The following is a 22390-nucleotide window of genomic DNA, read 5'->3' as shown; positions in this document are numbered from 1 at the left end:
TCTGGTGTGGCAGAAATACACTTTCATAAAAAATAGATATGCGATGTGAGAAAATTGCCTGTGGAAAAATGAAAACATGTAAGTCCACATGTGAGACATAACATGTAAAGTGTCTAAAAACTACAGGTGTAAAGTCCACAATTTGTTGTGATTATTAACGTGACGTTCATATGACTTTTCTAAAAGAGTCAGTTCAGGGAGGAAATGTGTAATCGAAGCATGCACGCATGTGTGTGAGAAATATCCAGAAATCAAATATGTATATGAGAATAAGTTGATTAGAGTGAAAGTGCAATGAAGCTTTTTTCTTTTTTGCCAGACCTCAAACCTTTAATCAGAGCATTTTCACTGACTGAGTGACTGATCCCCACTGTTGAAGTGTGTGTGTGTGTGTGTGTGTGTGTGTCTGTGTGTGTGTGTGTGTGTGTGTGTGTGTGTGTGTGTGTGTGTGTGTGTGTGTGTGTGTGTGTGTGCACTTGAGACACTGGATGGTGTGATATAACTAAAATGCGACCCAGCAAAACAAAGAAGAGGAACGAGGACCTCTGTGAGAACATTTTGCATTGGAGCTGTTTACAGATTCAAAGAAACTCACTTTGGCATTTGCACAAAAGGAGATGTGAACTTTGACCACTGACCCTCAGTAGCCTGTGGCTAGAGTCACTTAAGACCAGATTAAGGATAATAAGGTGTGTTAAAAACTGTCCAAAATATAACAAGAATGCACAAAAAGTGTAGCTATGAGTGTGCTTTCTGGTGAAGATGCATATGTAAATGAAAACCATTTACAGACTCTCTTTAAATTCTATTGCCATCGGAGGTGCAGTTGTGCAGTGAATATCAAATGTAAACCAACTTTAAAACCATAGCTATAATTTTGAGAAACTGTCACATTATTTGGACACTAAGTCATAATTCTGGGAAATGCTCTTTTTATTCCAACTTAATAAAATGATTTACAACTTTTTCCTTTAAACGGCAGAAACAGGCTTCTGTAATTTGTTGGTTGAATAATTGAAAAGCCAGATTGTGGGAAAAGATGAAGATGAATATCCAGCAAAAGAGATTTGTTAGAATATGGGTGAAGGAATTAGTATTCCTCAAATGCTTCTTAAGGCAGATTGTGGTCTGGCAAAGGCTTGGCTTGGCTAGTCTTGTTTCCAATCCAAGAGATTTAAAAGAAATAAAAATAAATAAATATGTGTGAGTGAAAACTTATGTCAGGTTACATAAAGAAATATGGGGTGCCTGGTGTATGTTGGACCAAAATAGAATTTCCGACTCGACAAAAGGACCATCGTCATAATCAGATTTTTAGCAAAAAATTGTTGATGGCAAGTCACACTTTCTCAGTGTACTTCACACTAACAGAGACTGGCCATCTGTACAAGTGTACTTGTGTGTATGTGTTCTCTGCCCTTGCGTTGACATATCAAGGCTGATTTATGTGTTTGTCCTTTCTAGTCTTCTCTAGGGAATCTGGCAATCCTTAAAAAGGGTGCGTTGAAAAAAGGATCAATGTGTAGGTTAGTTGTAGGTGGACATGTACAGTAGCATACGCAATGCCAGACATAATGAATGAGTAAAGCCAGTGACTGAAAAAAAAAAAACATGAACTAAATAGGACTCAAGTGCTTTTAATGCAATTAAGAAAGCAACCCATACAACCTATGCTTCCTTTCTGATTCATAGTATCCATATATGAATTCACTTCCCAATGAGACCCACACATGCAGATACATACAGTAGAATTGCTGGTTTTAATAAATGCAATATTTTTCAACAGGCGCTTTTTGGGTAGCATAACATACTATATGGCCAAAAGTTATATAGTCATGTAACCATCACACTCTTATGTGCTTTTTGAACATTTCATTCCAGATTTAGTCCCTCTTTGCTGTTACAATAACCTCCACTCATCTGGGCATGCTTTACACTAGATTTTGGAGTGTGGCTATGGGGCTTTGTCCATTTAGCCATGAGAATATTAGTGAGGTCACGCGCCAATGTTGGGTGAGGAGGCCTAGGGTGCGATCAGTTTTCTAGTTCATCCCAAAGCTCTTCAGTGGGGTTGAGGTCAGGGCTCTGTGTAGGTCACTCAAGTTTTTCCACTCCAGCCTTGGTAAACCATGTCTTCATGAAATTTGTTTTGTGCACAGGGGCATTGTCATGCTGGAACATGTTTTGGGCCTCTTAGTTCTACTAAAGGAAGTTGTAAAGCTACAGCATACAAAGACATTCTATACAACTGTGTGCTTCCAACTCTATGGCAACAGTTTAGGGAAGACCCACATATGGATGAGATGATCAGGTGTCGCCATACTTTTGGCCATATAGTGTCATATACTGTAGATCATATCTGCTGTACTACTATTGTAGGCAATCTCTACAAATGATGTACAAAATTTCATTAAAACAATAAGAAATAATTTAAGCATTTGGAGAATCATCAAGGGTGCAAATGTTCAAGTACAACACCTACTAATCCTTGCTTTAAAAGTCAGGAAAATCTTTCTTCATGGTGAAACACACCTGCATGCCTGTCCTATAGTAGTAAAGCAAGGTGACTGGATTTGTGCTGTAATCCTGATCAGCATCACCAAGCAGCAGTGGATGGGCAATAAAACATCTTCAAGATGTACAAGTCCAGTTACTTAGATATTCAAAAACCTGAATGACTAAAATCTTTCACTCACATACAAAAGCCTGTACTTCTCTCATGCACAACTCTCAGAACAAAAACATACCTGAAAACATTGAGTACATTTTGCTTTTGCTTATCTCCACTGTTCACATCATGGTGACAGGTTCAGTAACTCTGAAAGGACTAATAATGCATGTGTGTCCATTTCTATGCAAGGGAGAGAGGACTTTAGCAAAGAGATGAACACACAGATGGTGCTGTAATGCCTCACAGGCACACTCTACATGGTACTTTTCCACCTTCCTCCCACACCAGAATCTATCTCACATGCATCCAAACTCTCTGACACACACTCACGTTCTTTCCTGTTCTCCTACACACAAATACACACACCCCAGAATGTTTATTTCTCCAGAGAACAGTATACCACAACCAATTAAACATCGAATCACTTCAGGCACCATAATGGATGATTCTGGTTCTCCTAATTCTGACAGATGAGACAATTTCCTTCTTATTAAAATATTTTTATTTCCCTTTATTCATATTTAATTCCAAATATTTTAAACATATCATATAACAGAACTACCAATCTGAGAGAGCAAAAGTGCTCAACTGTGTCCTTTGGTGAATAGAAAACCAGGCACATTGTTATAGGCAATAGGCTAATAATAATAATAATAATAATAATAATAATAATAATTATTATTATTATTATTATTATTATTATTACAACAATACACAAACACTGAGAACACTGTACACTTGATGAAAAACAGATACACAGACAGAACTAAATAACAGAAAACATTTAAGACAGGTACAACAAGAGCACCACAAAGGAGGGACAACACAAAAAGGGTGGACAGTACAAAGATAAAAAGAAGTAAAATTTGAAAAAATATGGAAAAGGCTTTTTTTTGGCAATGGGAGCAGTTAAGAGGCAGTGAGGAAAGCAATTCTGAAGAGGTGTGTTTTCAGCCGAGTTTTGAAGGTGGATAGTGTTGTGCATTGGTGCAATGCTAGTGGAAGGGCATTCCAAAGTTTAGGGCCAGCCACACTGAAGGCCCTATCACCCATGGAGCGAAGCCAAGGGGGGGATAGCTAGGAGATGGGCATGAATGGAGCGCAGGGTGCGAGATGGTCTGTATGTTGTAAGGAGATTTGATAGATAGGAAGGGGCCAGGTTATGGAGCAATTTGTAAAACAAATAGAATGATCTTGTATTGGATGCAGTACTGGACTGGGAGCCAGTGTAATTGCTGGAGGATGGAGGTGATGTGATCTGGTACGGGTGAGCACCCTTGCAGCAGAGTTTTGGACATACTGTAGCCGGTTAATTCTCTTTGCAGAGACTCCAAAGAGTAGGGCATTACAGTAGTCTAACCTGGATGTAATAAATGCATGCATGAGTGTCTCAGCAGCCCATGAAGTGAGAGAGAGATGGAGTTTGGAGATGCTTTTAAGGTGGAAGAAGGCTGTTTTGGTAATATTTTTGATAAGAGAGTCAAAGGAGAGTGTAGAATCAACTATGACTCCTAGGCTTTTTACTTCCGCAGAGGTGGTGGTGAAGTAACCAGGGATGGATAATTGTAAATGTGCCAGTTTATGTAGGATATTGGGGGTGGATATGAGAATGGCTTCTGTCTTGTCTTGGTTAAGCTTGAGAAAGTTATGGGTCATCTAAATTCGTATACAGATACAAAACTCTAGTTTAATCTATAAATGTTAAAAAAGAAGAAAATATAAGTGTAAACATACGTCGAGATATTTACGTCTGTTATTATTTAGAGAGTTCTGTAAATCAGTAATCAGTTCATCAGCTGGCTCACTGTGTGTTTATTACATTATTTATTAAGCACATTCTTATCATTTCTCTTAAGAATTTTCTTATTCATTTTGGCAATAATTTATCCTTGATATTTATTTCTGCTTTTCGCAGTAAGCAAAGTTAATGAACTTCTGTTAATGAACCAAATTCAAATGAGCTTCTCTTAATGAACCTGTTCACTCTAAGACCAAACAGATGAATTCAATTGTGTCATTAGTGGCTGGCAGTTCCCTTCATTAGCATTTTATTTCCATTTGTCAGGTTTGTGAGGCTATTTTTTTTTCTCCAAACTTATTAATGTTAAAGTAGTGTGCAATGGAATTGTTAGCAACACATACAAGCCTCTTGTTTGAGTTGATTTTGGCTAGTTAGCATGTTAGCCAGCTTAACTGTCTAGACAACTGCTAAAAGATGACAAATACAGCTATAGCTACCAGTGTCAATTATTTAGGTTACTTAGCTAGTTAACTTGGTTGTAAAGAATGGCATTTAGCTTTTTCATGCAATTGTTATTTAACGGGTAGTTAAGTAATGAGTAATTTCAAAAAGTCTGGTGACTTTAGTACCACATTAAGTACCAGGCAAAATCAACACTGTAATGTGCTAGTTATAGCATGCTGTATTTGTTCAGAATTACGTATTACACTTGGCTTTTTTTGTCTGTTCTTTATTTTATCTCACAACTCTTTTTTTATACATGTATAAATGAAATTCATCCAACAATCTAGATTTTTCATAAATATAGACAACTAGTGGATGCTGTGCTGTGGCAGTTTAGTTGGCCAAATAAGTAGCATAGCATGCAGCAATTAAAGAGATACATGAATGTGTTGTATTTTGTTGTATTCTTTCCTTGCAAACTACTTTTTTTTCTGGAACCCCTGTCTCTTGGTGGCACACAGCACTGCTGTACATCTTACCAAGAGTTTTGGCTTCTCTGTGCCTCTTTAGATCCTTTATTTCTTGTTTTTAGGGCAATTAGATATTACAGAAGAACTTCCTGTAATTCGAAATGATTTCAGGCAATCTGCAGCAGTCTGGCATGCATAACAGCTACTTGGTTTCGATAAAACTTTTGGCATGGAGAGAATAGTTTAATTATAATCTTGGTGTCTTGGGGCACTATATGCAGCCTGTTTGCTGCCAGATGTAATTTTCTTTTTTTTGGAGCATGGATTAGATGTTGATGATGCTGAACATTCACACATCTTTTATACAGGAATGCTGTTTACATTGTCTTGCTGTCAAGCTGTCATCTACATAACACCTGTATAACTGTATTATTCTGTGGATGTCTCATTTGTTGCTACTAATGAGGCATTTACAATGCCCTGTCCTCGAAAATCCACAATGCATTCATGTTTTAACTTGTTTGTTAACTTTGTTTTAACAACTCACTATACATTTGATCCAGTTAAATAAATGGAACAGGGATTAGCTGGCTCAGGTGTGTCAGGAGCTCAAATAGAAAACAGTGGACTGACTGGAGGCCTGAGAACTAAGCTGAAAACCCACGTTTATGTTTTCCACACTGGCACAGAAGAATGCTTGAGGGAAAAGGCATGATTCTTTGGAGGGGGAAAGGGATTGTGTTAAAGTGTGTTGCTTTATAAGATCCAAAATGAATAGAAGAACATGCCAGTAACAAATAAGATAGTTTTGTTTTAAAGAAGTATGACATGAATTATTGAAAAGAGACTGAACTGATTAAGAGCATCTGGACTAAATATCATCTCTTGATTCATCACTGAATTATGCCTTTGTTTCTTCTAATTGCCCATGGGTTTTCTATATATATTCTTTAAACTCATTGGTATAGGGACCATATGGTACTTCTCAGATTTGAAAATGTTATAGCAAATAATTTAAAAATAATCTTCAATCTCAAGGGGAATATCAACAAAATATACAGTAGCAGAGATAACAAATAAATGAAAAGACTGAGGAATATTTATGGATTTTGTTATTTGGCCTACACTCTTCTTCTTCTCTCTCTCTCTCTCTCTCTCTCTCTCTCTCTCTCTCTCTCATTGTGTGTTTGTGTTATCATGGCATAGCCACTGAGGCAGTTTTGTTTCCTCTCCCTCTCTAGATCAGCAAGCAGCAGCTTCAGACCACCAAGGATCGCTTTGAGTCTTTCCTCAAAGGAGACACTCAGATTGTAGCAGATGAGGCCTTCATCAATGCAGTTCAGAGCTACTATGAGGTACACACGGAATCCACCATTTTGTTTCCCTTTACAGCGCTAACTAATCAGTACACTTTTAAATTTTTATATTTCTTTCAGTGTAGTATGAGAGTAAAAAAAAGCTATGTGTTATTAATATTGTAATAAAATGTGGTCGATGTTGCTTAGATGAACTTAGATAATGCTGCAGTGCAAGATGATATACAGTATAATTAAAAAAACAGCCTTTGGGCATTTTACAATACTATAAAATATTTCATAGTGTTATTATGTTAGAATTGCATTTCATTTTGTTATCTCATAGCAGAATACATTTGGGTAATGACATGTCACTGTATAAGAAAATTAACATTGAGGTGACAGCTCTAAACAACCCTCATAAGACACAAATGACTGAAATTGCATGCATATACTCTCACAGACTCACACACACAGTGAGGATTTTTGTTTGCAAATGGCTTCACTCATAAACTATTGTTTTGTCACTATGGCTCAGGCGTCTGCAGGAGCTAATTAGCTTGTGCTGATAAATAAGAATCACAGGCGAAGTACTGAAGACCACAGTTCTGGGATTATGTTCCAGCCCTTGAAGATTCTGCATCACCTTTTCATGAGCATCTTTATCAGGGGTCCAAGAACGAAGTGCTTGGAACCATTTAGACCTTTTATTTATTTATTTTTTTGTAGCCCCCAAACCCATTTAGCTCCACCCCCTAGACTTTTAGTTAATTTGGATAATATGCAAAACCTAATTTTGTGAACTAGTCTTCACTAAAAACATGGCCACCAGCAGCCAATCAGTTGTCAGCAGGCACTTGGCAATGTTAGCATTGAGCTATAGCACAAAACTTGAACAATATAGTGTATATGCACTAGAACTGGCCACTCGGGGCCAGTATTTCTAAAGAGTGCTTGGACCCCACAGATTGTTGCTTTACATGACAAATTTACAAGGACACACCCATAGACACATATATTGATGTATTTAAAGTGAAAGGGCTTTATGTTGTAAATTGAATTATGAAAATAAAGTTGTTACATAACAAAACAACCAACAATATTTGGACTCTTTGTAACACAGTAGGTGTAGGATGTAGGACTGAACCCTTATGAACACCCTGCACTCTGCTCGTGATGGACTCACTGTAGTCTGAGCTTAGACAGACAGACATACACACACACACACACACACACACTGCGATTATGACAGATCGGCCATCAATTCACAGCATCATCGCACACAAAGTGTGTGTGTGTGTGTGTGTGTGTGTGTGTGTGTGTGTGTGTGTGTGTGTGTGTGGTAGCACAGTGCTAACATGCAAACCAGTTGGCTTTTTGTGACCAGTGTCAGAAAGAAACCACAGTAATGATACAAATGGTTTAATAGATTTTGATGCTATTACTAATATTCTATCTCATACTACTAATCATAATCAAACAGTTCATCATAATCTGTAAATTAAACCTGTATTACTAAGATGATATTTTAAAGAGGAATACACACAGGAAGCGATTTGTTCGTTGCCCATCACTTTGTCGCTGAAAGTTTATCACTAGGGCTGTCCACATATAAAGTGATTCGCTCCTCGCCTGGACAGTCTAAGCTCTGGTTGCCTAGGTAACCATCTTGTATATTTCACACCCCCAAATGTTTCCAAGTAAAACAAGCAGTAGCTGGCTAGTATATACAGTACCAGCCAAAAGTTTGGACACACCTTCTAATTCAATGGGTTTTTTTCTTTATTAGTCTTTATTTTATTAATAAAAAGACACTTCATGTCTTAAAGTAATGATGGATGTCATTTCTCTTTACTCAGTTGAGCGGTTCTTGACATAATATGGATTACTACAGTTGTTGATTAGGGTTATTTATTGTATTTCTATTATTTACTGTTTACTGTTTGATCTCAAACACATTAATAAGGCAAGAAATTGCACTAATTAACTTTTGATGAGGCACAGCTGTTAATTGAAAAGCATTCCAGGTGACTACCTCATGAAGCTGGTTAAGATAATGCCGATAGTGTGCAAAGCGTCATCAAGGTAAATGGTGGCTACTTTGAAAAATCTAAAATATGAAACATAGTTTTTTTTATTTAATACTTTTTTGTTTACCACATAATTCCATATATGTTTCATATATTATTTCATAGTTGTGATGTCTTCAGTATTGTTCTACAATGTAAAAAATAGTCAAAATACAGAAAAACTATGAATGAGTAGGGGTGTCCAAACTTTTGACTGGTATTGTATATATCACTAGCATATGCGTATGAACAGAGCTACGCTTCAACAGTGACACTCTACCCACATTTAATTTCTTTTAGGTCAGAGACAGCATAGTATATAGATCAAACCGTAACTTTTTCTGGTTTCTGTAATGCTTTGTTAACACACATTTTAAACTGTCTGCCTAGTTAACTGTTGAGAGATCTAGTGAGCACAATGACTGGCTATAGAGCTGATTCATCTCATCAAAAATCAGTTAAATCTTTAGGAAGAAAAATAACTGGCTCCATGTTCAGGCAGGAGATCAATGCAAGATTCTGACTGTTTAAAAAAATCAGATAAACTTTTATAAAGAAAATGACTGGTTAAATGTTTTACCAAAATAACAAATCAGAAGTCTTGGTGCGTTTCTCATGTTCTGGTGAGAAATCAGTTCCTATAAATTACATCGTGCAGCTAAGTGATTGCATTGCAACCCTTCTGCATCATTTTGATGCAGGAACAAGAGTTGTGGACTTTGTCTTCTTACAGTAAATGTTTTGGGGAACTCAGTGTTGGCGTCATCTGTCAGTCAGTGGTATCCTTTCACTCTCATTGGTACCTCACCTCAAAGTTGAGAGCAATTTAACTCCATACCCACCTTCTTCATGTCGCCAATGGTTATTTCATCTATCATCACTCCATACTGCTGACTTTCTTTGACTTTACACGATCACTTGTTGCCACATCTCCATTCATTGTTTCCTTGTGTATGCCCTTTCACCCAGTACCATGGTCACATTCATCCAGAAACAGTTCATTTTCAAAGTAGTTTGTTACTATGCATGCGTAAAAAGAGGCATGTGACAAATCAACGTTTGGATTGGTACCAGACAACAAGTTAGAGCCCTATCCGTCTTCCTGAATACAGCAGTGCAGAGGGAGTTTTAAAGTAGGGAAAAGCTGCTGCCAGCTGTAGCAGACCTTCTCAATGTGGAAAAGAACCAACATAAATCACATTTCACTTGCAAGTCCATATAACTCAATTTGAGACATGGGTAGGAGTCTGTGTGTGTGTGTGTGTGTGTGTGTGTGTGTGTGTGTGTGTGTGTGTGTGTGTGTGTGTGTGAGAGAGAGAGAGAGAGAGAGAGAGATTTGGGAGGGGAGGAGGAAAAGTCTGGATGTTAGTCATACTCTTTAAACCTCACTCTACTGCCACTGCAGCAAGAGCAGAAAGCAAATCACATTTTTTTTTGTCTCTGCCTGTTTTCAGAAAGAACGAGAGACTGAATAATTTAAAGAACAAGAGAGATGGAGAAAGGTGGAGAATTTGTGGCTTTATTTCTGCTCTCACAAGCCCCATCATTTCAAAGCTACAAAATTTTAAAGTTTCAGTTTGTTCCCATGACTTTAATGACCATGCTTTATTATTTCAATATATTACTACAGATGGAGGCAAATCCATCATACTGTAGAATATTAAACCAAAGTCCAGAGACACAATTGCATATTGCATATTGCAGTTGGATTCATTACTGATTTATAGAGATTACACATTGACTCAAGTGCACTTTTCAGTGAAGCAGCACTCAAAGGTTCATTCAAGTGCAAGAAAATAATTCAATGCACTTATCAGTGTGTTGCTGTAAGTTTTCCACAACTAAGCCTACTAAGTTTTAATTTTTCTTGTATACCATGTAATTAACATGCAAACAATAAGACTAGATGGCTCTAACATATTAAGCGTTTACTTGCAAATATTTTAAGAGCATTATTAGTTCTTTTTAAACAAACAATTATTTAGGCAGTTCATCCAAAGAGGCTGTCATATATATATATATATATATATATATATATATATATATGGGCGGCACGGTGGTGTAGTGGTTAGCGCTGTCGCCACACAGCAAGAAGGTCTGGGTTCGAGCCCCGTGGCTGGCGAGTGCCTTTCTGTGCGGAGTTTGCATGTTCTCCCTGTGTCCACGTGGGTTTCCTCCGGGTGCTCCGGTTTCCCCCACAGTCCAAAGACATGCAGGTTAGGTTAACTGGTGACTCTAAATTGACCGTAGGTGTGAATGTGAGTGTGAATGGTTGTCTGTGTCTATGTGTCAGCCCTGTGATGACCTGGCGACTTGTCCAGGGTGTACCCTGCCTTTCGCCCGTAGTCAGCTGGGATAGGCTCCAGCTCGCCTGCGACCCTGTAGGACAGGATAAAGCGGCTACAGATAATGAGATGAGATTATATATATATATATATATATATATATATATATATATACAGTGGGGCAAAAAAGTATTTAGTCAGCCACCAATTGTGCAAGTTCTCCCACTTAAAAAGATGAGAGAGGCCTGTAATTTTCATCATAGGTATACCTCAACTATGAGAGACAGAATGGGGAGAAAGAATCCAGGAAATCACACTGTAGGATTTTTAATGAATTAATTGGTAAATTCCTCGGTAAAATAAGTATTTGGTCACCTACAAACAAGCAAGATTTCTGGCTCTCACAGACCTGTAACTTCTTCTTTAAGAGGCTCCTCTGTCCTCCACTCGTTACCTGTATTAATGGCACCTGTTTGAACTCATTATCAGTATAAAAGACACCTGTCCACAACCTCAAACAGTCACACTCCAAACTCCACTATGGCCAAGACCAAAGAGCTGTCAAAGGACACCAGAAACAAAATTGTAGACCTGCACCAGGCTGGGAAGACTGAATCTGCAATAGGTAAGCAGCTTGGTGTGAAGAAATCAACTGTGGGAGCAATTATTAGAAAATGGAAGACATACAAGACCACTGATAATCTCCCTCGATCTGGGGCTCCACGCAAGCTCTCACCCCGTGGGATCAAAATGATCACAAGAACGGTGAGCAAAAATCCCAGAACCACACGGGGGGACCTAGTGAATGACCTGCAGAGAGCTGGGACCAAAGTAACAAAGGCTACCATCAGTAATACACTACACCGCCAGGGACTCAAATCCTGCAGTGCCAGACGTGTCCCCTGCTTAAGCCAGTACATGTCCAGGCCCGTCTGAAGTTTGCTAGAGAGCATTTGGATGATCCAGAAGAGGATTGGGAGAATGTCATATGGTCAGACGAAACCAAAATAGAACTTTTTGGTAAAAACTCAACTTGTCGTGTTTGGAGGAGAAAGAATGCTGAGTTACATCCAAAAAACACCATACCTACTATGAAGCATGGGGGTGGAAACATCATGCTTTGGGGCTGTTTTTCTGCAAAGGGACCAGGACGACTGATCCGTGTAAAGGAAAGAATGAATGGGGCCATGTATCGTGAGATTTTGAGTGAAAACCTCCTTCCATCAGCAAGGGCATTGAAGATGAAACGTGGCTGGGTCTTTCAGCATGACAATGATCCCAAACACACCACCCGGGCAATGAAGGAGTGGCTTCGTAAGAAGCATTTCAAGGTCCTGGAGTGGCCTAGCCAGTCTCCAGATCTCAACCCCATAGAAAATCTTTGGAGGGAGTTGAAAGCCTGTGTTGCCCAGCGACAGCCCCAAAACATCACTGCTCTAGAGGAGATCTGCATGGAGGAATGGGCCAAAATACCAGCAACAGTGTGTGAAAACCTTGTGAAGACTTACAGAAAACGTTTGACCTCTGTCATTGCCAACAAAGGGTATATATAACAAAGTATTGAGATTAACTTTTGTTATTGACCAAATACTTATTTTCCACCATAATTTGCAAATAAATTCTTTAAAAATCAGACAATGTGATTTTCTGGATTTTTTTTCTCATTTTGTCTCTCATAGTTGAGGTATACCTATGATGAAAATTACAGGCCTCTCTCATCTTTTTAAGTGGGAGAACTTGCACAATTGGTGACTGACTAAATACTTTTTTGCTCCACTGAATTAGGGTGCATCAGTTGCCCTCACTTTCATAAAATCTGATGCATTTTTGTTTGGGTGTTCCTTTTCACCAATAAAGACATCCTGTAAAATTTTTTGACCATATTCAAAAGTCTAATGGTGGCACCATGAGTTTCATTTTTTGCCAAAAAAACGCTTATTTTATGTTTTCACGAAAGGTTTGAATCACAATTTTGGACTCCATTTATTGATTTCTTGTGACCCAGAGATCATGTTAAGAACCTTTGCAAGGGATTGAGAAGCATTAATGTGATTCATAATACATTTGTATTGTTTAAAAGTAGTTGAACAATGATTCAATGAACAGCTAAAACTCAAACTGTGCTTGATAATATATTTAGAATATGTACTAAAAATGTGTATATACTCTATAAGGTGCCATAATGTTTCATGAAAAGTGATCGAAATGTTGTCATAAAAGTCATAAAATAGCAGTTTTTTCCATAACTTTGAGCTCCTGGTGCCACCATTAAACTTTTGAATTTTGTCAAAATATTTCACCCAGTGTTTTTTTCTTACCAAAAGGAACATAAAAACAAAAATGCATCATGATCGGAGGAACTTTTCATTTTTAGGGGGCAACTGATGCACCCTAATATATATATATATATATATATATATATATATATATATATATATATATATATATATATATATATATAAGCTGTTTAACAAATCTTAATCCTCAAAAAACCTCCTTGTTCATTCGATACATTTTAAATTTTTTGAAATACTAATTACCTCTATCAGCAGCAATCTTAAAAATGCTGTTATTTGACCGATATCAGCTGATTTGTTTACCGTTGTGGATGTTGTGCAATTGTGGGGCCACATGCTCACTGCCCCATTTAGCTCCGTAGAGTTATTATTACACCTAGTGGTCAAAAGTGTGAAATGCAACAAGCACTATTCGGGGCCCATTGGGGCAGAAATCATGCTGTGAATATTTTCAGTGGAGGATGAGTAGACAACAATTAATGACAGAGCTGCGTGATTTTTTGCCAAATTGAGCTCATTTAAAAATACTGTATGGCTTCCAAGATGATGTTTTATAGTAAAGAATTGGAATTAAATCTAATAAGTTTACTCAAACAAAGGCAGATGTAAGTGCAGACAGCATATCAATGATGTACAGAACCATTTCTATTGTAAAATATATTGCAAAGATTGAGAAAGGAAAAATAGGATTATAGAGTTGATAATGCTGTCCATCCATGTTTCTTACATAAAGGAGAAAAATGTGTCCTTTTTTTCAGTTCCTGACATTTTTATGGCTAGTTTAAAGGCTTTTGTTTGTTTGTTTGTTTCTTTGTTTGTTTGATTGATTGATTGATTGATTGATTGATTGATTGATTGATTGATTGATTGATTTGATGGAAATTTTGCTGAAACCTGGCAACCCTGATTAAAAGTTATTAACTCTTATGTATGTGTGTGCCGAACACACTACAACTGTATCAAACCCAGTTGAACAAAGGTACATGTAAATCCAATCAAAATGAGCTGCTAGACTGTGTATTGGATGATTGTATGTTGTCAAATCTCAATTGCCTATTGTGGAGTTCGCCTAAAAATTCACAAGACAGTAGCTTATAGCCTAAGTGTGATAGCCTCTTGATATAATTTTGTTTGATCTCATTAATGTTGTCCTGCCTCATCAAAATCTATGGTCAGGAGCCGCTGATAGTGCTACTATTAAAAGTATGTAATAGTACTGTTATGGTGGAACTGTTAAATTATATAGGATGTGTCATCAAGGCTGTTTCTATATGCTATGAATGGTATACACAATCAACAGTGGCCCCCAGTAAATACAGGATTTTTCAGGGGTGGGGTGGTCCAAGTAGTATGTTGCCTGTGGCCCCCAAATGCTTATACTTAATGTTTATCCATGCAATCAGGCTCTTCAGACCTCTCTGATGAGTCTAGCTATTTGGAAGCACTGCTGCACTGTTCATGAACTGTTCACAAACAGAAAATGCCTGTCAAAAGTAATTAGCGCAAGCAAAACAATTCTTGCTGTATACCAGCTCTCATGCTATTTCACCTGCTCTGCAGTCTACCAGAATGACACGAGACACTGCATATTTCAGTTTTTATGGTGTACAAAGTATTTTCAGTACATTGAAAATCCAAAAATACAGTACACAAACATATTTTAATGTGTTATATTAAGTTACATTTGTTGCAAGATACTTCATTAAAGAATACATTAAAGAGTTCTCTTGGGACATGTGACTCCTAGGTGTTTCTGAAGAGCGATCGTGTGGCTAAGATGGTCCAGACTGGAGGTTTTTCTGCTGTGGACTGCCGTGAAGTCTTCAAACGCCACATTGAAAAGCGCGTCCGCAGCCTGCCTGAGATTGACGGCTTAAGTAAAGAGACGGTCCTGAGTTCCTGGATGGCCAAGTTTGATACCATCTACCGCGGGGATGAGGACCCACGCAAGGCTCAGCAGCGCATGACTGCTAGTGCTGCATCCGAGCTCATCCTCAGCAAAGACCAGCTCTATGAAATGTTCCAGCAGATCCTTGGTATCAAGAAATTTGAGCACCAACTGCTGTACCAGGCCTGTCAGGTGAGTGTACTGTTAGAGCCACAGTTGAGGGGCAGGGAAGTGTCAGGTCAGTTATACTGTACATTATGTAAACATGTCTAAAGAGATTTCATGCTTTTGACATTGGCAATTTATTTATTTTGTATTGTATAAAGAATAAAGAAAACAAGTCCTCCATTTGTGCAAGGAAAACATGCTGGGTATTCTTAGGACAGAGACACCACATGAATATATACAACTGGATAGGGACACATTCTGAAGTACGTATTTCAGGGGTGGACAAATGATAAATACATTAATTAGTCCTAATAGGTAAATCGATGTGCTTTCCCAGTCCCATGCTTTGTTTGCTGGGAAGTCCAATTAGTTCAGCCAAAAGCCAGTCATTAACATAATTTACTTCAAAAGTTTTACAAGAATACAAATGGGGAAAAAAGAGTACTTGATTCTTTTGGAAACTATATGAAGCCTGAGTCTATATATCTTCTGCACTGTACACTATATGTGTAATCCAGATTCTGGAAATACTGTCTTTCATCAAATTAAGTAATCTGCATAGTAAAATAGTCCTTACCAACAGCCAGCTCTCGTTTCTTGGTTCACATGCAGTAGGTGGAGGAATTTGGAAAGTGTACTGCGTGCCACCGCATCAAGGTGCTGAGAAAAATATGAACCCTTTGGGATGTGTTGCAGTCAAGCATATTAAATGAAAAGTTTTCTTCTGAAAAAGTCAGTTGGAAATAGTGTTATTCATTCTATGGTTGTTGGATGAAGTGAAGTTTAAAAAAAAAAAAAGGCTGGTTGCTGATATATCATCATCTTTCTGAACCTGCTTGTCTGCCAGGCAAATGTGAATGAAAAATGAGCAGCCTGAATTCGTAGTTTTTTTTGTTGTTGTTGTTCTGAGTGTTGTACTTGTGATTTGTCTACCCCTGTAGTTGCATAAGGCAGCTGGGCCATAGAAGGTTCACGCTGCACGCTGCACGCTACACGTTCACGTGAAGAACCGGACCCTGGGCCATTAAACTTCATGCTTGGATGTTCACGTGTTGCGTCTGTTCTACTTTGACCGAGTAACCAACAATATGGACTCTTCGGATGACGACGATTGCCTCATTCTGCTTTTACTGAGACAGAGGAAGAGAAAAAGGAACAGAATTTGGAGCCGAGAACACTTCCTTCTGAGAGAAACCCGTGGTGAATTTCACCGAACATTCTATAATCTGCTTGACAATCCCGATGAAGAACTATTTTTCAATTATACCATTCAATTATATTTTTTCTGAAGTTTTCCCCTGAAAGCATAGAGTTATCTCCCTAGACCCGTTCTGATTGGCTGGCGCGGCGGTGACCGCATGCATTGACTGGAATTTCCATCTTCACGCCTAGAAAAAAGTGTGCATGTTCATTTCTCGCTTCACGCGTGAAGTGTGCAACGTGAACGCCGTTCTATGGCCCAGAGCAAGTCATGCTACGTTTGTCCACTTTTCTTTACACGCGTGTAGCGTGTAGCGTGCAGCATGCAGCGTGCAGCGTGAACCTTCTATGGCCCAGCTGCCTAAGGATACCTGATGAATATTTAACAGTTATTCCAATTTGAGCCGTATATGAGTTGGCTATAAGCCATGTACAACGAGATTGAGTGGAATAATTGTTTTATTCTTTCCATGTTCACTAGATTTTGAGAAATAGCATTTTTATTTTTTTTGCAAATTCAATAAACAAAAAATTTATACAAAGCATCCGACAAAATAATTTCCACTTAGAATGTAAACAAACCGGTGAAATGACAGTAGCAATTTGTGAAAAATGCTATAATAATAATTCTTGGAAAAAATACATTCTTACCATCAAATACTTTTATTCCATATTTTGATTTTTTTTTTTTTTTGTATTTTTTGGGGCTTTGTTTTCAAGTATAGTTTTTATTTCGTCCTCGGTTGGTTCAGCAACACGCGCCGCCATTTTGTTTTTCTCTACTCACGGTATATTTGCTGATATCCTAGTAGTAGAGTAGCCAATCAGAGCACGTGATTGCTCATATCCAGTGAATGTGGATAGGATATATAGTGATATACAACATTATAAAACAGTTAGTTTTGGTCCATTAATTTGATTGGTCGTGTGGTCTTCCAAGAGTGCCAATATTACACAGAAGGGCACTGGGACGTTTCAATGTGTGTATCACTCCACTCATCTGTGTTTGCCAGGTAAAATTCCACTTCCTAATTTGAAAAGGTTACTACAGTAGTGTTAGCGTCATCATTAGCGCAAATGATACTTTTCAAGAATATAACTTGACTTAAAATATGAAAGTTTGTCAGATGAAGATAAAAAGGAAGAAGGGAATTTTTTTTCAGAAGCACCTTTAACGGGAATGTACACCTCAATATGAGCTAGCTAGTCAGCTAGCCAACAGGACATAAAGTGAGTGTGGCTTCTTCAAGATCTATTTCCACTAGCAGAGCAAAATAAACAGAACATTTGACCATACTGTGTCCAAAATGTCACTCATTCAATATTGATTTCTTGTTTATTGCACTGTTGTGTAAAAGCAATATCACACTCGAGGTTGTGCTGTTGTACAGAATATCAGCACGGTTGTGATTAGCAACGGCTGCGACTGAATCACAGCCGTGCTGATATTCAACACAACAGCACTCGCTCCCATGTATTATTGCTTAAGTAACACAACATAGTTTTAGTGTCACAGAGTTCACTGAGTCTGCTCATACTATGTTTTACAGCATTTAAAATGAGATCTGTTAATGAAAAGTGTTAATATATTCTTCTGGGGCTTTGATTAGAAGCCTTGTCAAATGGCGGTGAAACAAGAAACCAAGACAAATTTACATTTCGTTAACAGCATAATGCATCTGAGCATGCTTTTCTTGAAATTTCAGGCAAGTGCAAAAGATATATTCATCCTTCTAAAAATGTGTTGGGGCAGTTAAAAGATCAGGTGGAATCTTTTGCAGTTGCCCAAAGGTATCCACACTGGATATGTTTTCATCCTTGGATCCTTGAAGCATAAAACAATCCAGATGTCTATTTTTGTCTTCCATTGGGCAAAGCAGGCAGACATCAGGGATGAGTCAGAGGCTTAGCTGTCACCATCACTCTGCCAGTTAGTGACAGCAAAAGCATTTTGCATCATAAAGCTATAATGACTGCACTATAGAGAAAAATCCTCAATGTTGAATTAAGTCTAAACGTCTTAATGTTAGTCCAGATGCAAACAACAGAGCACGATAAGAGTTAATTCAACACTGTAGGTTTTGATTCAGCACTAATTTGTTGTAATTGGGGAACGATTAGGCTTAGTTTGATTTTAAGGAAGGCTGCCTAAAACGTTTTCTTTCTGAAACTCGATGCAATGTCCTGTACGCTAAGATTAGTTCATATCTATAATATCAGCTATTCACTGGAATGATGGGTAAAAATCAGTCTATGGACATGACCTCACTGTTAAACTAAACACAGTATCACCTGAACATCTTGGCTTAGTCAGTAGCTTGATTCTTTCATACACTGTACTCACATCACTCAAAAATTAATTAAAACACATCAAATATGTCTGTGAACCTTATACATCAAACTGTGCTATGCACATCAAACCAAGCTTGTTTACTTTTTGTAAGTGGAAAACAGCTCACTCACTCTCTTTTTCCCCCTCACTCCTATGTTGTGAGACCGTGTCTCAAGGCCATGTGTAGGAGGATTTTTTTTTTCTCTCTGTCAGCCAATAGACGACTTATACACCACCTGGCGTGTATTTAATGAAAGCACAATCACATGTAATTGGCAGAAATTGTCTGGCACTACGCACACACAGCCAGAGCAACTGTGCTGTTGCCTGCCCCCTTACACGTTAACACACACATTCACATCATCACAAATAAAACAAATGGTCCATCATCTTACATTAACAAGCTCTTCATCCAATAAGAATTTTGGTTTTCACATGAGAGAGAGAAAGAGAGAGATGTTGGAGCCAAGTTTTGTATTACTGTTGACGCTGCATATTTTGGTACTGAATATTGGTGAGCCTTTGCATTGGAGAAATAGTAGTGTATAATGATGATGACCTACATATGTAGTTTATGACACCACCAAAACACTTACTGATTGATCCTGCAGATCTGTATGGCATTTATTACTGAAATGTAATACGCAACTACTGACTGAGCAGAATGCCTTTTACCTGACCTTGGTAATGAATGAATGTTTGTCATTAATTGACAGTTGAATACGGTTAATTGACATTCTGAAGTTCCTTTGTTGAAGCTTTTCAAATAAGTATGGCACTGAATATATCCATGAAATTCAGTTGTTTAGCCCCTTAACGCTTCAGCATACTATTCAAATACTCATCCTCTATCATATTACTTGTTAACGGTTATAAATTATTCAGTCACTACAGTGAAATTAATATTAAAGGTATGTAGGTAGGCAGCTCAGTGACTCAGTATAGAGGGTCCCCCATTAAAATAGGTGTGTAGTTGGGGAGAGAAGAGTGTAGGGCTGGACCCTCTAATGGTGAGTAACCATTTATTGATAACTATATAAACCTGTCTCACTGCTTCATCCTGTCCCTGGCATTTTTACTTCAGACTTGAGTTTCTACCAGAGGGAGATTTTTGCTCTTTCTTAGTTTGTACACTTCAGAAGTGATATAAATTTCTTCATTTTTGGAATCTGTTGGAGCCAGTGGCATCATTAGGCCCTATGACTCAGAGCTATTGAGGTATTTCACCCACGTGACCAAGTCACGTGACACAGCCATTTTGGACGGCACGCTTAAGTCCTTCAGTGCAAGGCGGTATGAGATGGTGGAGACCTTTGCATATTTTAACAAGAAAGTAAGCTGTGATTCGTGTTAAATTGGATCTGTCTTTTGTCACAAACACTGTACCCAGCCTTGGTATGGAGCCCTGTTTATTTATTTCTGTGTCCCGTTTCTTTCTAGCCTCTGTTATTGCGTTTTATGTCTGATGTCTGCTACATGCAACCCTAGACAAATTAACACTGCCTTGTTTCACTGCTCAGATGGGTTAACAAACACTGACCCATATACTTTTTGCTATATATTTTATCAAAATTGCGTTAACTGATAAACTAACCTGAAATGAAATGATCACTGCAAAGTCTGGAGTACTCTGTTGGCTCCCAATCCTGTCTCTTCACAGCTGCAATCCATTTGGCCCTCTTGTCTGGGTCAGTAGGAAACCGGTAGTGATGTGTTGGTCGCGAACGATCCGGTTCAAAGAGCCGGCTGTTTGAAGTGAACGACGGGAGCCGGCTCTTCGGTGGGAGCCGAGTTGGGGAGCCGAATTAGTTTTTTGTCCTTAGGTGCCTCAGAGAGAGAGACTTTCACAAAAAAAGTTGCTGTCCGATTGCGTCTTTGTGTTGTCTATTACCATTCAAAGGAAAAAAAGTAGCATGGTGTATGCCTACTTTTTTTGGTTGGGGGGGTTGATGTCATTCACAGCTGCGAAAATACGAAAATTGGTGTAATGCTTAAAGCTGTAGAGCGCAGGGGAGAGGAGTCTGTGAGGCACCTGAGGAGGGGAAAATCAGCTGTGTATTTTATATTGGTAATATAACACAGTTTTGCATTATGTTTGTGAGAAAATAATTTATTAATTGGTAAGTAAGTTTTATTTCTATAGCTAGAACATTGTTACACTGCTATACTTTACAAAGCTTTACAATGGCTACAAAAACTAAAAAATAAAATGGAAAACATCCTTTTGATAAAATATAAATAATAATGTAATTAATTAACTAGTTAATTGCAGCAATTAAATCAAAAATAAAATCTCAGGAGCCGTTTGGGAGCCGAAAGAGCCGGCTCCTTATAGTAAGAAGAGCCAAAAGAGCCGGCTCCCGAAAAAGAGCCGAAATTCCCATCACTAGAAACCGGTAAAAGGAGCGTCCTGCACGCTGTCCCTGTCTGTTGTGGCAGCCCACAGCACAACAAGCAAACACCATGGTTATTTATAGAGTGCTTACTGACAAATTAATCTATTCTAGGTGTCTGTAACACGTTTTTTTTCAAGCTGGTTCTCCCTCTCTGTCTGCAGCGTTAGTATGTAGCTTGACGTTCAAAATGGTGGACACCGGGGCGTCACGTGACCCTGTGACGTCAGGTGAAATACCTCAATAGTCCCAGGTATTGGGGGTGTCGTGGCTCAGATGGCTAAGGCACCATACCATAAATCCGGGGACCCGCGTTCGATTCCGGCCCGAGGTCATTTCCCGATCCCTCCCCGTCTCTCTCTCCCGCTCATTTCCTGTCTCTCTACACTGTCCTATCCAAAAAAAAAAAAATAGTCCCAGGTATTTTTAGCCTAGCCCCGGATATTTTCACCCTCAAAAAAAGTAAGAGATTAATAGAAAACAACCGACTGAAACAAATCGGTACTTAACTTGCAGCGTTCAAAGACAGAGGGGTGATGGAGGGGATATAATTGAGCACTGAACAGTGCACATTCAAAATTTTGGTAACCACCAACAGAAGAAGAACATTCAGAACTTGGTTGGAAGAAGACTTCAAAAACACAATCCATTATTATTGGGATTTTTCAAGATGAAAACAGATGGTAAGTCATTGACTATGGGTGTACATATAGAATGTATCAACAATGTACCCTCTCGAATTATGCTGATGCGCAAAACACACTCTGTGTAACCTGGTTATGTTGAATTTACAGCAAAAGGTCTGTATGATCAGTGTGCCAGGTGACCTCAGAAGTTTGAGTGATTTAATGAATATCAAGAGCAGTGGTCTGGCGGAGGAGGAAGCTGGACAGACCTGGCAGGCCCAAACGTATGGTGAGGGTCTGCTGGGAACGTCTGGCCGAGCACTCTGTTGGGGAGGTCTTTAACTCCCACCTCCGGGAGAGCTTTTCCCAGCTTCCGAGGGAGGCGGGGGACATTGAGTCTGAGTGGACCATGTTCTCTACCTCCATTGTGGACGCAGCTGTTCAGAGCTGTGGCCGCAAGGTCTCCGGTGCCTGTCGTGGCGGCAGTCCCCGAACCCGGTGGTGGACACCG

At 38.6% G+C, this 22390-nt stretch overlaps 1 protein-coding gene across 8 annotated transcripts in view; it reads left to right on the top strand.

The window, feature by feature from the left end:
• The window catches only part of cadpsb (Ca2+-dependent activator protein for secretion b), a 168885-nt gene that overhangs the window by 25135 nt on the left and 121360 nt on the right, over window positions 1–22390 (top strand). For all 8 annotated transcript variants that reach the window (XM_060918307.1, XM_060918306.1, XM_060918301.1 and 5 more), the window contains exons 2-3: window positions 6568–6681; window positions 15020–15352. In XM_060918307.1, coding sequence (XP_060774290.1) covers window positions 6568–6681; window positions 15020–15352 — 447 coding nt within the window. The remainder of the gene's footprint in view (window positions 1–6567; window positions 6682–15019; window positions 15353–22390) is intronic.

The sequence above is a fragment of the Neoarius graeffei genome, chromosome 4 (assembly GCF_027579695.1).
Source record: "Neoarius graeffei isolate fNeoGra1 chromosome 4, fNeoGra1.pri, whole genome shotgun sequence".
Lineage (NCBI taxonomy): Eukaryota > Metazoa > Chordata > Actinopteri > Siluriformes > Ariidae > Neoarius > Neoarius graeffei.
The sequence above is the reverse complement of the archived record's forward strand: the minus strand, read 5'-3'. Positions and strand labels throughout refer to the sequence as shown.